The sequence below is a fragment of the Ammospiza caudacuta genome, chromosome 2, assembly GCF_027887145.1.
Source record: "Ammospiza caudacuta isolate bAmmCau1 chromosome 2, bAmmCau1.pri, whole genome shotgun sequence".
Lineage (NCBI taxonomy): Eukaryota > Metazoa > Chordata > Aves > Passeriformes > Passerellidae > Ammospiza > Ammospiza caudacuta.
This window is the reverse complement of record NC_080594.1, coordinates 116,423,917-116,438,911: the sequence shown is the minus strand read 5'-3', so window position 1 is coordinate 116,438,911 and position 14,995 is coordinate 116,423,917. Positions and strand designations below refer to the sequence as shown.

The 14,995-nt window shown below is 41.6% G+C and overlaps 1 protein-coding gene across 3 annotated transcripts in view; it reads left to right on the top strand.

The window, feature by feature from the left end:
* PDE9A (phosphodiesterase 9A) overlaps nt 1–13,748 on the top strand; it is a 56,975-nt gene extending 43,227 nt beyond the window's left edge. For 2 of the 3 annotated variants that reach the window (XM_058824681.1, XM_058824683.1), the window contains 8 exons: nt 3,908–4,012; nt 5,853–5,935; nt 7,112–7,268; nt 9,257–9,370; nt 9,989–10,093; nt 10,858–10,986; nt 11,187–11,282; nt 12,831–13,748. In XM_058824681.1, coding sequence (XP_058680664.1) covers nt 3,908–4,012; nt 5,853–5,935; nt 7,112–7,268; nt 9,257–9,370; nt 9,989–10,093; nt 10,858–10,986; nt 11,187–11,282; nt 12,831–12,881 — 840 coding nt within the window. In that variant the 3' untranslated portion in view covers nt 12,882–13,748. The remainder of the gene's footprint in view (nt 1–3,907; nt 4,013–5,852; nt 5,936–7,111; nt 7,269–9,256; nt 9,371–9,988; nt 10,094–10,857; nt 10,987–11,186; nt 11,283–12,830) is intronic. The other variant, XM_058824682.1, reaches the window with a different exon arrangement.
* The last annotated feature ends 1,247 nt before the right edge of the window (nt 13,749–14,995 follow it).

The window sequence follows — 14,995 nt, the reverse complement described above, 5'->3', positions numbered from 1 at the left end:
AGGTCCAAGGGAGAGCAAAAGAAAGTGTTTGCTGAAAAGCTGAAGAATATATTTGCTTTCTTAGGAAAAAACCCATCATGTTCCTAGAGAACTGCAAACCAGTAAATATTTTAACCATTGTTTAAAAAGCATCCAGGGATAGCCTGAGGAATTATAACTAGTAAAAACTTTCCTCTGTGTCTCACAAATGGATTGAGACAATAATTAAAAACATCATGGTGTGAATTCATCATACAGATGTTTTATAAAATACTTACACCTCATTAATCTCATCTAATTCCCTGAGCAGCTTGCAGAGAGCAGAGGGCACTGTTTCAGATGGATGTAGACTCCTAAAAAATTCACAAAATCAGGATGTAGACTCCTAAAAAATTCACAAAATCATCCTTTCCAATTTGGAAAGGCCAAAGAAAAGGCTGGGTCTGGGTGTTACAGCACAACAGGAGGCACATGGGGCTGTCACTGCTGGGTGTCCTGCTGCAGGAGGGACACAACCAGGCACGAGGCTGAACAGAGCCTGGAATAAAGGATAAAATGTCACCACACAAGGCAGGAGGCTCACCTGAAATTAATTCCCAGCACTGGTGAAGGCTTTTTAGATAAACAATATTGACTGCATTAAAGGAGACACCAAAAATTCTCCCTCTGAAGAAGGCAAAGGAAAAGCTGGGTGGTGTTGACCCTATAAAGCAGCTGAAGACAAGGGGTGGGATGAATCCCAACACAAACAAGGGTAACACAGAGTGGATAAAGCAGAAGATCTCCTCCTCCTCCTGTTTCACAGCCCAAAAACATGGGAAGCAAGGTGATATGTCAACACACACCAACAGCCCACCCACACCCTGCTGCAGGCAGCTTCCCCAGCTCTGTCTCCAGGCAATTTGTCACCACTAACATTTCAGACAGCCTCACTCTGAGCAACAAAAAGGGAATTTGTTGTGTATTTTCTACAATGGTAAGGCATGGTGAGGTCTCCCATCTTCTTGAAGAAGGAAAACTGATTTTTGAAAGCCTCAAGGGCTCTGCTCCAAAGTGGCACAGTGTGGGCATCACTTTGTGTCACCACATTTCTCTTCACAGAAAAAAGCAAAGCACAGCTTCCCAAAAAAATTCTAAAATTCATATTGTCTAAACCTCAAAAAAAATTTCTTATCTCATTTGCTGCACCTGTGTTTGTTCACAAGTAAAATACATTATAAAAATTATTTCGTTAAAAAAATTCATAGTTAAATTAATTAATAATTAAATTCTAGTGTATTTTACTTCACTAACCAATTAAATACATATATATGTATATCAAAACTGTCAACAATCACATAATAATATACAATAAAATACAATTAAATATTTAACAAATTCAATTAATAGAATAGAATAGAATAGAATATATAATATCACATATAGTAATTAACCTTGTAATAAAATAAAATCCTCTTCATCATTCCTCCCAAACATCCAACAAAAATAACTTTGAACTCGAGTGGGAGAGAAAAAGCCACCTCATGCTTCTCCCACATCCACTGGCTACAGAAGTCTTCCAGAAAGAGGAGGAAGGAGTGATTAATGCAACCCAGTCACTCCATCCCTCCTGAGTCAGGAGTCCCTTGGGATGCTCTGGGCTCCAGAGCTGGATGTGCCCATTACACCCATGCAGCTTTGGGCAGTGCCATGTGTAGGCTGTGGGATGGCTGACAACCATTTCATGCCATTCTTAAGTCACTTTAAAAAAATGAAATGTGTTTCTAAAATCCTTGCTGCAGAATGATCTGTGCAGCTTTTGCAATGGAACACACAAATATTGAATAAGCACTGAAACACCACACTTCTCTTGACCTCATCCAGAGCTTTGAGGTCTTCTGGAAGTCAGGTGATGGGTTGAGGTATTTGATCCTGATGGGGTGTGAGGACTCCTGAAGTAAATTCCTAATTTAACTGGAGAAGGAGGCAGGAATTCTGTCCATGTCATTAATTCAGGCTCAGTAACTGAAGCATGAGGGCTCTCCAGGCTTTGGAGGAGTATTCAGCAGAGGGGTCCAGCAGTGCTGCTTTGTGAGGGACAGAAAACCAGAGCAGCATTGGAATAATGACCATGGCACGTGTCAATGACCAGCTGTGCCAGCCTCCCTCTGCCAGCCTGGCACCAGCCAGGACACAGGGACAGACAGGCTTTATCCTGCCTGTGGAATGAGGGCAACCGAGCCAGGACCTGTAGAAAGTCAAACCACACTAGAATGACTCCTGCGAGCCCATGACAGCTCAATCCCTCCCAGGCTGACAGAAAAGAAAACCCACCATAGAAACATAGAAACCCAACACAGAAAACCCATCCAGGTGTGCTCCAGCCTGCTGTGCATTCACATCCTCCCTGTGCCAAGCAACACATCCCAAAGTGCCGCCTCTGAGCATTGGGAAATGACATGACAGCCACATTTCTGCCCTCAAGGTATCAGAGCTGCAGTTTGTATTCAGCAGGAGAGGGGGACAGGGGTGGGCTCTGAGCCCTTTACAGTCCCCCTTTAGCCACTGCAAGGTTTGAAATACAAATTCAGAATGAGAGCAGAGGACAGAGATGCAGCTGTGCTGGGATGTTTGCCCATTGCTGGCTGGCATGAGAGGGGATTTTCTGTGAGCTTTACCTGCTGGTGAATTCTTGGAACACACAAATGTGAAAAATACCTTCACTCTCCTGTGAAAATAAAGAATTTAATAAAGAACAATAGGATACAAAGACCACAGACCAAAGTTTATTATGGGTGCATTTTGGCACTCAGCTAAGAGCACACTGTTATCTTGGGGATACCCCTTAAATACCTTTCAATTACATCAGCTATTTGCATATTCATAAACCTTTATGCATAGTAAACATTTCCCCCAAACTAGTTTACATGTTCCAAGAATTGTTTAGCACATCTCCTCCTTGGGATCCACCTTTTTTGAGCATGCATATTCCTTGGCTGTGGTTTAAGTCCTTTTTTTATCACCTCCAGTTTTGGGCCTTGGTCCACACTGTCTTCATACAGTGAGTGCTGATAATTGGAATATCTGTACAGGTGTCCTCATCCTGTGTTCATTGGGTGTTATCCCATCCAAGCAGGCATTTTAACACAAGCATACTTACATCTCTATTTCACTATTTCATCACTATTTCATACTTACATCAGCTATTTCACTACTATGTCTAAGCTTAATTAACAACAGAAATAAAAGCTATATTTTTATAACTAAGTTACTTTAACACCACACATATAGAATCTATTTTAATATTTTCAAAAAGCCAATATAATAGTATGTATTATAACACAAATGGCACCCAGGAAGGCAGAAAGTGTCAGAGGCCCTGTGCTGTCACTCTGTCCTAGAAGAGAATAATCCTGGCCCCCATAGTATAGGAATATGTCCCTTTTTGATGGAGTGACAAAACTATCCTTTGTCTCCTCAAAAAGGAAAAGAGCCCAGAAGTTTCTTTCCTCAATTAGCAGAGAAGACACCTCATAGGACTTGGGGGACTTCACCTCAAACTAAAGGATAGCCAATTGGGCAAGAGCCAAAAAGTCCCATCTGAGCAATTTACTAGAAAAAGAAGAGAACAAAGAAACTGATGGCTTTTGTGAGGTGTTTTACCAGGAGCAAGAGCTTCTTCCACCTGGCTCTGTTTTTCTCTGTAAAGAGTTTTGTTATTTTGCCTTTTATTAAAACTTTTCTGTTTCCAACACTGCCACAGAAGCCATCCTGCTGATTTTATGCCATCTGAGGTAGCTGAGCTATCTCAGGTGTGATACAGATCTCCAAGAGCTCATAAGACCTGGCTGGAGGAGATTCCTATTTCACTATAGGACTTCTTTAAGGATTTCCCATGCTTGGCAAACGGCTCTGCCACCTCTGACAGCTCCATTCCCTCTCTCTGCAGCTGTGCATCCACGACAATTACAGGAACAACCCCTTCCACAATTTCCGGCACTGCTTCTGCGTCACCCAGATGATGTACAGCATGATCTCACTCTGCAGCCTCCAGGTACAGCCCCTCCGTGGCTTTATGAGGGCTCTGGTGTTGAGATGACCCCGAGGTGTTAGAAAGTCTCTTTTTCCCAGCCCTGAGATCAAAGAAAAAGGCAGAATTCCTTGGCTCTGGTTCTCAAGGTTGTTTATTTTTTCTTATCTATCACATTCTTTCTCCAACCTGCTGAAATCTGTCCAGCAGGTTGGTTCATGGCACACTGACTGCCTTGGGGTGATGTTGTCTTTTTATACTAAGAACTACATGTACTTTATTTACAATAGCTTCCCAGTACCTATCACCTATGTTAGACAGTGAGCTTCTACCTTAAACCAATCCAAAAGTGCCAACATCACAGTAGATGATGGAGGCCAAGAAAAAGGAGGAGGACAGGACATGCCCAGATTCCTCCATCTTGCCTCCTGAACCCCTATTCTAAAAACCTCAAAAAAATCTATTTTTCATCCCATGACAAACTAACTATTATTTGACTTAGACTTTAATGGCTTGCAGACCCTCATATAAGGTTGGTAATTTTTTCCATGGGTTGTAATCACAGTTACAGGTGTCTTGAGCTCTCTGCCAAGGTCTCTGAGCCTCCTGGCAGGGGTTCAAGCAATTCAGGACAGCCAGAGGGATGTCCTGAATCCCGACATCTTTTTATACTAAAAACTACGTGTACTTTATTTACAATAACTTTACAATACCTGTCACCTATGTTAGACAGTCTGTCTCTACTCTAAACCAATCCAACAGTGTCACCATCACAGCAGAAGATGGAGGACCAGATGGTGATGGTGATGGTGTGAATTATAACAACTGTATTGTTTCACTCATATGAGACTGAAGAGAGAATAAAAGTTTTTTAAACACATCTCAGGTACCCCATCTCTAGGGGTAACCTTTACTTAATCTGACACCCAGGCACACAAGGAGAGGTGTTGCATTTCCATTCCTGACCCGCAGCACCTGCACAGCTTTCTGAGGTTGCTGGGGAGGTAACTTCACCTCCTGGATGTCCACAGTTTGTACTCAGATGGAGTGAAACATTTAGGAATGACAAACAAACCCTTACTGAGTTATGGTCTGTGGGTTTGTTCTTTGGGGCACAAAATGTTCCCACAAAAGGTTTCCTCCAAATGTGTGATTTTATCTGTGCTTGTCCTGTAGCCTGGCACGTATTATATGCAGGACGCACATTTGACCTTTATTTTGTCCAAAGCTATATGAATCAATTAATTTCACTGTCTGGATAACCTGCACTTATATATTCATTTCATTTCTTTACAAAACTGTTTTTTTTCACTTAAAAAACCTCCTTTTTTCTCTATAGTTACACATATCAGTTACTGGCCTCATTCTGTTTTCTTGCCATTAGCAGTGTGAAGCAAAATTTGCTTTAACGTAAGTCCATGCTGTTCAAAAGCTGTGGGAACACACTATTTAATTTTTCTTGCTCTTTTCCTAACTTTATTTAATGCAGAATGCAGTGGCAACAGAGCCATCTTCCAGCCCTCCCTTTACCTAATCAGGGTGCTCAAATGACTTCTAAGAGACTGTACTGATGTCTCAGAGCTTTTATATCATCTCTGCAGTAATAGCAAGTTTCAAGGAAATTGCCTCCTCTGAGCTGCTGTTATTTCATGCAACAAAGGCAAATCTGAGTCACTTTTACTGGAAGGGAAGGCAGATTTCTCTCTCTTGACTGAAGTAAACTCATCTAAGGAAAAATGCTTCATTTTGCTCAGATTTGCATTTCTCTAGAAAGTAAACATGTCTGGTTTCTTTATTTCTTTTGATTTACAGGAATAGGGGAAGTAGAAATTATAATACTACATTCATGTTTTGTATTTTACAGGAGAAATTTTCCCAAATTGACATTTTGATTCTCATGACTGCAGCAGTGTGCCATGACTTGGACCATCCAGGCTATAACAACACGTGAGTCTGGTCTCTTGCTTTATCTTCAATTAAAATCCCTTGGAAGGTAACAATTGGAAGGTTGGCAATTTTTGGTAGATCACCTTTTACTTCTCACAGCCTGACCTTTTTCCCAAGACCCTGCTGGTCACTCACATGAGCCACAACAGAGCTCAGGTCTGTTTGGGATTTGCCAGCTGGTTCTGGAAGAAAAATGTTTCTTTTTTCAGATTTCTATTCAAGTACTTTCCCCCCTAACTCCTGAGAAAATAAGATGAAATATTTTACCGCTGGTAACAGAGCTATAAATTATAATGGAATAATTACACTAAAATTCAAAGGGGGATTTAGCTTACACTTTATTTCATCATTATAAATCATGAAGTGTACTTTACTCTGTTTATTTTCATGTGAGGAAATTATTGCTGTTGACCCACAGACACTACTGTGTGCATGTGAAAGAGAGAGCATCTGATTTATTTGTAACCACTCAATAAATAAAGGCAGAACCCAGTTCTGATCGGGATCAGTGAGAATCTCTTCATCTGCCCTTAGTAGGGGTTGAATTAAACAGCTCAATTCTGGTTTTGTTCTACGTCAAAACAAAAAAAAAAACAGTTTAGATGGTTTTTTAGAGGGGGAAAAAATGTCAAAACAGTTTTTGATTTGTTCAAAATCAAAAAAACCCAAAACCAGTTCCTTCTGGATTTGTCCTACGTCATTTTAAACCAGAAATGTGGCAAAATTTTAAAAAGGAATAAAAATCTTTTGGGGTTTTTTTTTGGTATTGGTATTTTGGCATTTTATATATTATTTTATATATTATATTTATATTATATATATTTTAAATATAATATAATATATATATTATATATATTATATATTATATATTATACTATATGTTACATATTACATATTACATATTACATATTATATATTATATATTATATATTTATAATTTTGTTTTATAATATATTTTATATATTGTAATCTTTATTGGTATTCACCCACTGAAGGGAATCAATGCCTGAGATTATATTAAATATCTATTTTCTGTGAAAATGTGACTTCATACGAACAACCCAAAAAACCCCAAATCTGCAGCTCATTGAATAAGCACAGAAAAGAGTGCAAGCAGGTGGTTTGGAGCATCTGGGGGTGTCTGGGAGCTTTTGCTCAGGGTGTCCCTGCCCTCAGGTACCAGATCAACGCGCGGACGGAGCTGGCCGTGCGCTACAACGACATCTCCCCGCTGGAGAACCACCACTGCGCCGTGGCCTTCCAGATCATCTCCCAGCCCGAGTTCAACATCTTCTCCAACGTGGACCAGGACCAGTTCAAGCAGATAAGACAGGTAGGAATGCTGGACACGCCATTCCTGAGGTTATAAACACGCACAGAATTCCCTGCTCTGCAATGGGAGGGACTTGTCCTCCCTGGAGGGCAGGGCTGAAAAAGCCCCTCACACCTGGGAGGATCTTGTTGTGGGGTTTTGAGGGTCCCCAGGATGAGGTGAGAAGTAAGAATCTGAGTCCAAGTTCTTAGATGGTTGATATATTATATTATATTATATTATATTATATTATATTATATTATATTATATTATATTACATTTACATTACTTTACATTATATATATTACATTATATTGATATTATATTATATTTATATAATATTTTTATAATATTAATAATATTTATATTTTATATAATTTTTACTATTTATATATTATTTATTTATATATTATATAACTATTATTTTTCTATTCTTTTATAATTTTATATATTTATATTATATAATTATTTATTATTGTATTATATTGTATTATATTATATTATATTATATTATATTATATTATATTATATTATATTCTTTATATATTATCTTATTATATTCTATTATGTATATTATCTTTATAATATTTTTATTTTTATTATTTATATATTATTTATTTATATCTATTTCTATAATATTATTTATTTATATTATATATTATATACGTATAGTATTTTTATATTCTTTTATATTATTTTATATATTTATATTTTACAAATTTATATTTATATTTCTATTATATTCTATTATATTCTATTATATTATATTATATTATATTATATTATATTATATTATATTATATTATATTATTTTTATATACTATCTATATTTATTTATATAATGTTATTTCTTTCTATTTGTTTATATAATATTATTTATTTATATTGCATATTGTATGGGTAAACAATTTTCCAAATCACATTCCAGAGGAGCAAAACTTGGAGAAGCTGAGGCTTTCTTATCTTGTCAGGAGAAGAAATCCTGGTGAAGGGATTTTTCATAAAACATCACAGTGACAGGATCTGAGAGGGATTCTTGGAAAATTTCCACAGCAGCACTCCCTGGAATGAGTTGCTGAGGAATAATGAGTGCATCCTGACTATTAAGGCCTAAGACATTTTGAGGGTAGATGTTTAGATTGTTGGAGGAGCCAATTAGCTCTGACTGGGGAAGGATTAAGCTCTCAGGGCAGAAGTTTGTGCTTTACAGGCACACTGTATTAATTTTAAGAGGGGCTTCAACGGGGGAAAAGATTTGCAGCAGCAGAGCACTTGTACTGTTGGAAAAGGCCCTGGTGCACTGAGAGTCATCACAGTTATCTCTGAGGCACTGAACAATGTTACAATTCCCATCAGGGCTCTAAGAGCCAAAATTCAGTCCTAATTTCCACACCTTCCTTACACCCCCAGTGAAGAAGCAGAATAAAGGCTGGTTGGAGTTCCTGATTCTGCCAGTGTGTGGGAAACTGGCACGGGCCCAAAATGGACTGTTCTGTATGAAAACCCACAACTTTAAATTAACCACGTTTTCCCTTCATAAGCTGCACAGAAGGAGGATACAGAGCTCCTTGTCCTCATCCAAATGTTTCAAAGCCCTTAATCCAAAGAGAATGGGCACAGCTGGCATCCACATCATGATTTCTGTCTCAGGGCCTCTACGAGTCAGCAGCAAAACCCACAGTGCCTTCCAAGGAGAGGAAAGTGGATCCTGGCAGCCACAGTGTGGCTTTCAACATCCTGCTGTACAGTTTACTTTTCTACAATTAGTCAATGAGAAAGGAAAAACTCAGTGTCTCTGGAATATCCCATAAAACCATGATCCTCATGTACCACGAGCTCCTTATAACCCTCTTCCTATTTCCTTGGCAGTTCCAAGTCAGAAACTTCCCCTTCCAGCATGAGCAATTCAGTGCATCTGAGGCATTTTGTGTGCAAGACAGGCCCTGCTTGGCTTTAGCAGACCTTGTAAGGAATGTCAAGTTAATATGTGACCATGTTTTCTTTGCTAGGGGATAATTACGTTAATCCTGGCTACAGACATGGCGAGACATGCAGAAATACTGGACTCTTTCAAGGAAAAAATGGAAAATTTTGATTACACAAATGAAGAACACATGACCTGTGTAAGGAGGTTTTGCAGATTGTTATTTTTCTGTGCATGGAGTGAAAGCTCGTAGATTAACTTTAGTCTGTTGAAAAACTGATATTCAATATGTATTATAAAAAAAAAATCCATCCCACACCAAAAAATAATTACAATTTGGAAGTGCTCTATATTAAATAGATTTTTCCAGCTTTAGGAATCCTGGAGTCTCATCAGGAAAATAAAAAAAAATTTACTCTATTAGGCCATAAATTTTTACCATCCTTTACAAAAAAATCCATGAGTAAAACCTTTAGTCTCCTCTATTCCCCAGTGCAGCTGTGTTTGATTTCCAGAGAAATCTTTTCCCAGCTGCCTCTGAGTGTTCCACAAAAACCTTAATGGTCACTTGTGACTGAATCTCTTCCTGCAGCAGATAAATGCACATCCCACTGTGACACATCCCAGAGAGGGGATAAAATATTTACACAGAGCAACTGAGAGAGGGAAAATGGATCCAGATCATTTAAGACCTCTGGTTAAATCCTGAAATTGTCCTTTCTGGTTGAAAGCTTTGGCTCCCAGTGCATTGCAAGGACAGGGGTTGTGGAAGGGGCTGGCTTTAGGAGTGCAGCATTGAATTGTTTTCCTCTTTCAGCTGAAGATGGTGCTGATAAAATGCTGTGACATCTCCAACGAAGTCCGCCCAATGGAGGTGGCAGAGCCCTGGGTAGATTGCTTGCTGGAGGAGTATTTTATGCAGGTAAGAGAGAGGGAGAGATGCAACTGCACAATTTCACAATTTTCTGCTATTTCCAAACCCCACAGGTGCTTCACTGTTTGACAGTCCAGTCTCGTTCTACCTCTGAACTCTCTGGTTTAGTGGAAGTTTCCCTGCCCATGGCAGGGGGTTAGAACTGGATGATCTTTAAGATCTTTCCAATCCAAACCATTCTGTGATTCCATGCAAAGCTTCTATTACACAAAGTCAGAGAAGGATGCCAGCAAAAGAACCTGCTCAGTAAGCAAGTAATGCAACTGATTTTCTCTTTTAATCATTAGTAAAGAATGAGATATAATTTCTCTTTGAATACCTGAAAATAATCACTCTCTGGAGAACAATGAGGAAATCACAGAACTATTCCATCTCTTTCAAAGCAGCAAGGGCCATTACCAGCTTTCTGAATGCTCTGAAATATTTTACCTCACAAGTCCAGTGGGTTTGCAAAGGGAGCCAGCCACCCTGCAAGCCTGGAGGTGAACACTTTGATGCTGGTGCTGAGCAGAAATAACTGAACAGAGTTCTCTTCATTCAGATGCTGCTCCACACAAAGCAGAGACATGGCCCTGAGGGCAGCACATCCCTGTTCTGTGCTGCCTACACCTCTGTGATCAGCATCTGAGGGCTGCTCATCTGCTTGCTGCATTGCTCTCCTCACAGCCTGCTAGGCAGGATTAATATTTGTTATCTCTGGGTTTGTTATCTCTGGGTTTATTATCTCTGGGTTGTTTCTCTGATTGTTCCAGAGCGACCGAGAAAAGTCCGAGGGGCTCCCAGTGGCGCCGTTCATGGACCGCGACAAAGTGACCAAACCCACAGCACAGATCGGATTCCTCAAGTTTGTCCTCATCCCCATGTTTGAGACAGTGACCAAGGTAAAGTCACCCAGGGCCAGAAACCAAACAGGGGGAGAGCAGAGCTGCAGTGTTTGCCCCACCAGGGGTTTGGTTACCCAGGGAAATGGGGATGTACCTTCCACACCCCGTTTCCAACATGTACGGTTAAATGATGCTGCAGCAAGTTGAGGAATGCAAAAGGAAATGCTGATACAAGTCTTTCTCTTGTTCCCACCTAGTTGTTCCCAGAAGTGGAGGAGGTGATGCTCCAGCCTCTGTGGGAATCCAGGGACCACTATGAGGGGTTAAAACAGATAGATGATGCTATGAAAGAGGTAATCTCCAATTATGTCCTTGATACTGCAAACATTATAATTGAATAAACCAAACATTATAATTAAGCTGCAGCTCAATTCTGAAACAGTGGGATTGCTCATGGCAATTATCCTGAGAAACACATTCACTACACCTGCCTGGAGAGAGGTGTGTGCCACAAGTCCTTGCAGAGTTCACCAGGAACCACACAAGTATGGACACAGGACAGGAGCTGCTTGCAAAGCACAGAACCCAGGGATAACCCCTGAAGGGAGCACAGATCTCCCTGGAGGGATCTGCCCTCCCTTGGGAAGGAGTTTGCTTGGGTTACACTGCAGTAAAATGTTCTGGGGTTGGGCAGTTCAAGCTTTGCAGCACCAGTGCATGAGTTTATTTTCTGGGAAGGAACTTCCAGTCACCTGTATGTCATCAAGGATGTGCTTGGTGTTTTATGAGGAATCACTCAGTCATGCAAAGCCAGGAGGATTAAACACACAACCAGGGAAGCCCTTTAATCACCCATGGGGGACTTCAATGTATGGAGCATCTCTCATTTTGTAGGGCTCAGGGGAGGTGGGAATTCCAGGTAACCACATTTGCTGCCTCTCAGCAGGTCTGCATTGCCTCAGGAGCCTGGCAGGGCAGAGAGCAGTGCCCAGGGCAGCAGCCAGAGTGCTGGTCCAGCTCCCTGCAGCCTGTGACAATGGCCCTGCACTCCTTCCTTGCACACCTCTTCCAGTGGCTCTTTTCCCTGCCAACATCCACTATAAAACCTGCCCTAATGGCATTACAGAGTAGGGAGTTTCTGACATGAAAAAATTCACCATGTAGGCAGGCTACTCTCAGCCACTCCATCATTAAAATAAGGTGGGAAGTGCCCTGGAGCAGCAGTTGTGCTGATTGTTTGATATGTGGGTAATGAAGGTTCCTCCACTTGATCATCCATGAGTGGAACTGAGGCTTTGCTGTAGCTCCCATCTCCTCCCAAGTGCTCTGGTGAAAAAGCCCCTCAGCACTTCAAGTACTGAGGCTGGTTGATCAAAGAGCACAGGCTCTGAGGGCACTAAATTTTAAAGAAGAACAAAGCCTTTTGGGCATTTTTCCATTTAGACGGGAGCATTTGTCAAACGAGGCAAAAGAACTCAAATACAACTGCCAGACTTTCTGAGTTTTATTCATCTTTCAAGTTGAGCTGAGATTTTACTTCTGGTTTACAGAATCTGTCAAAACAGCATTTTTATACAAACTGATGGAGCTTTTATTGCAGTGTATTGGCATTGTAAGAGGCCTTAAAAAATAGGAGCTGCTTGAATCCAGAAATATTCTGAAACAAGAGGACTTAATTAATAATCTGAGAGCCTGGTACAATAGCTGATGAGAAAGACTGAGTTCTGCTTGCCCAGGACATTCATCCAGAGCTGTTTGCATAAAACTCTGATATTCCAAGCTGCTGCCTATTATTTCCCAGGAAATGTTGCAGATGCCTTGTGGGAAGCTCAGTGTGGGACTCACAGCAGCACTGTGAGTGTGAGTCAGGGGGATTAATCCTGCTCTGCTCTTCATTCCAGCTGCAGAAACAGAAAAGTGAAGGTTTGACCACGGGCAGTACCGAAAAGTGAGAGGAAACAGCCTTTGAACAAATAAACCATGAGCCGTGAGGCTGCCCTGCTTTGAGAAATGCTCATTAGCCAAGCAGAGGTGGTGGCTACATCAAAATCCAAGTGGGATCATGCAGGGAGAGATGGACCCACAACCTGCAGCCTCCTCACAGAGATGCTGCTGCCGTCGGACACCGCGGGCTCCCAGACTCCTGAATTCCCTCTACAGGCTCTGAATTCCCACCACAACCTCCTGGCAGGATTCCCCAGGCTCTGAATTCCCACCACAACCTCCTGGCAGGATTCCCCAGGCTCTGAATTCCCACCACAGCCTCCTGGCAGGATTCTCCCTGTGGACACTGCTCAGGCTGCAGCACAGCTCCATCCTTCAGCAGATCTGTCTTCCTGGTGACCCAGCTGCCCACAGTCTGTAGAGACAAATCAGAGTTTAGCCAAGGAGCCTTTTCTGGGACATGGTCCCCTGGCACCAGGGGTTGTTTTAGTCAAGATACCCTCTGTATATGTACAGCAGGATGCTAATTACAGCATAGCTCACCAGATGCTTATACACTGACAAGGGTCCAGGCATGCATTTTTGTTTGCCTGGTAGGCCCTGATGACACATTTCTCCTCATTATTCTCTGAATTTTATAGTGTTCGCAGTACATTCAGAAGCCCAACATAGTGGATGCAATTTTCTTTTTGTTTTTTTTCTACATTAGAAGAAATCAGAAGAAACCTTAGTGAGTTTGCAGGGTGGCTTTGTGGCCTGGTACAGCTGGACACCCTGGGATCCTTCAGCATGGGCAAAGAAGGGAGCACAAAGCTGAAAAATCCTCAGTGCAGACACATTTTTATCCTTGTTGTTGCAAAAAAAAACCCAACAAGAGACACCTTCAAAGATGTACAGATTTTTTTTTTTTTAACTTTTAAACCAATCTGCTAAATAATATATTCTTCTACAGAAATGGGTGTTATTGTTTCATTTTGTGTATGTGTTCACATGAGAAGAGTCCATGAGAGACCACCAATAATGAGTACAAGGGAAGGGGCTTGGGGAGGGGAGGGATGGTTTTCCTTGGAGGAGAAGCCTTGGGATTATTCCTGTGGTACACCATGGAAAGCTGCAGTTCCATGGATGGTTTAGTGCTGGCTGGGAGCCAAGCTGTGCCCAGGTGTTGCAGCAGTGAGAGCAGACAGTGCTGGGATTGATTCCTGGGCACCACCTCACCAAAGGGAAGGCTGGAATAAATCCCACAGGAATCAAGCCACAGCCATGCTGCTCACCTGGTCTCTCCTAGCTGGAAAAAGTGGTTTTTTTCTGAGGGTTTCAGGCCCTACCATGGTGTGGGAGCAGGGATCTCCCACACTGGCAGTCTGTCCTGGTTCAGAGCAAATTTGGGAGAGAATCCCCAAAGAGAGAATCCTCTTTTATTAAAGTAGATTCAATCGGCTCCTCCCCCAACTGGTCCGGGAGAAAATACCGCCTTGGAGAAAAGTGGAAAAAACCTGTTTATTAAACAATAAAACCTAAACAATATTAAACAATAAAACCCCTGGCTGCTCCAAAAGAGATGACAAACTCAGAAAGTCCCTCCACGGGCTGTAGCTGAGCTCACTCAGTCTCTGATCAGTCCCTCAGTGCTGGAAATGTCACAGGCCCGGCCCGGCCTGGTGGCCTCAGGTGCAGCTGCCGGTGCTCCCCTGGGTGTTCAGGCCAGAGCAGGTTTAAACAGGGCAAAGAAAAGGGAAAATACCACAGTCCAGGGAACTTCTTTGCCTCAGCTAGCTAAACTAACTAAAAGCAAAGGGGAACTCTGTCCTGCTGTCTGTCCCTCCGCAGACAGCACAGTCAGGAGCAGGAACATGGAGGAGTGAGTGCAGTGTCTGAAAACAAACTGCTGCTTCTTCTCTCCCCCCTGCACTCTCTGGAACACGTCTTAAAGGTGCAAAACTTATTATTCAGCATAACAGAGCGAGACAATTGGAGATAAAAGCATCATGTAGTCAACCCAGGACACAGTCACAGGCATGGACATTGCTCAGGTTCCCCTTGTTCCCCCAGCTCTGTAAATCCCAAAGCTGCAGCTGGTTTGTCAGGGGGATGAGCAGAAAGGGGAAAATCCTTCCCCCCA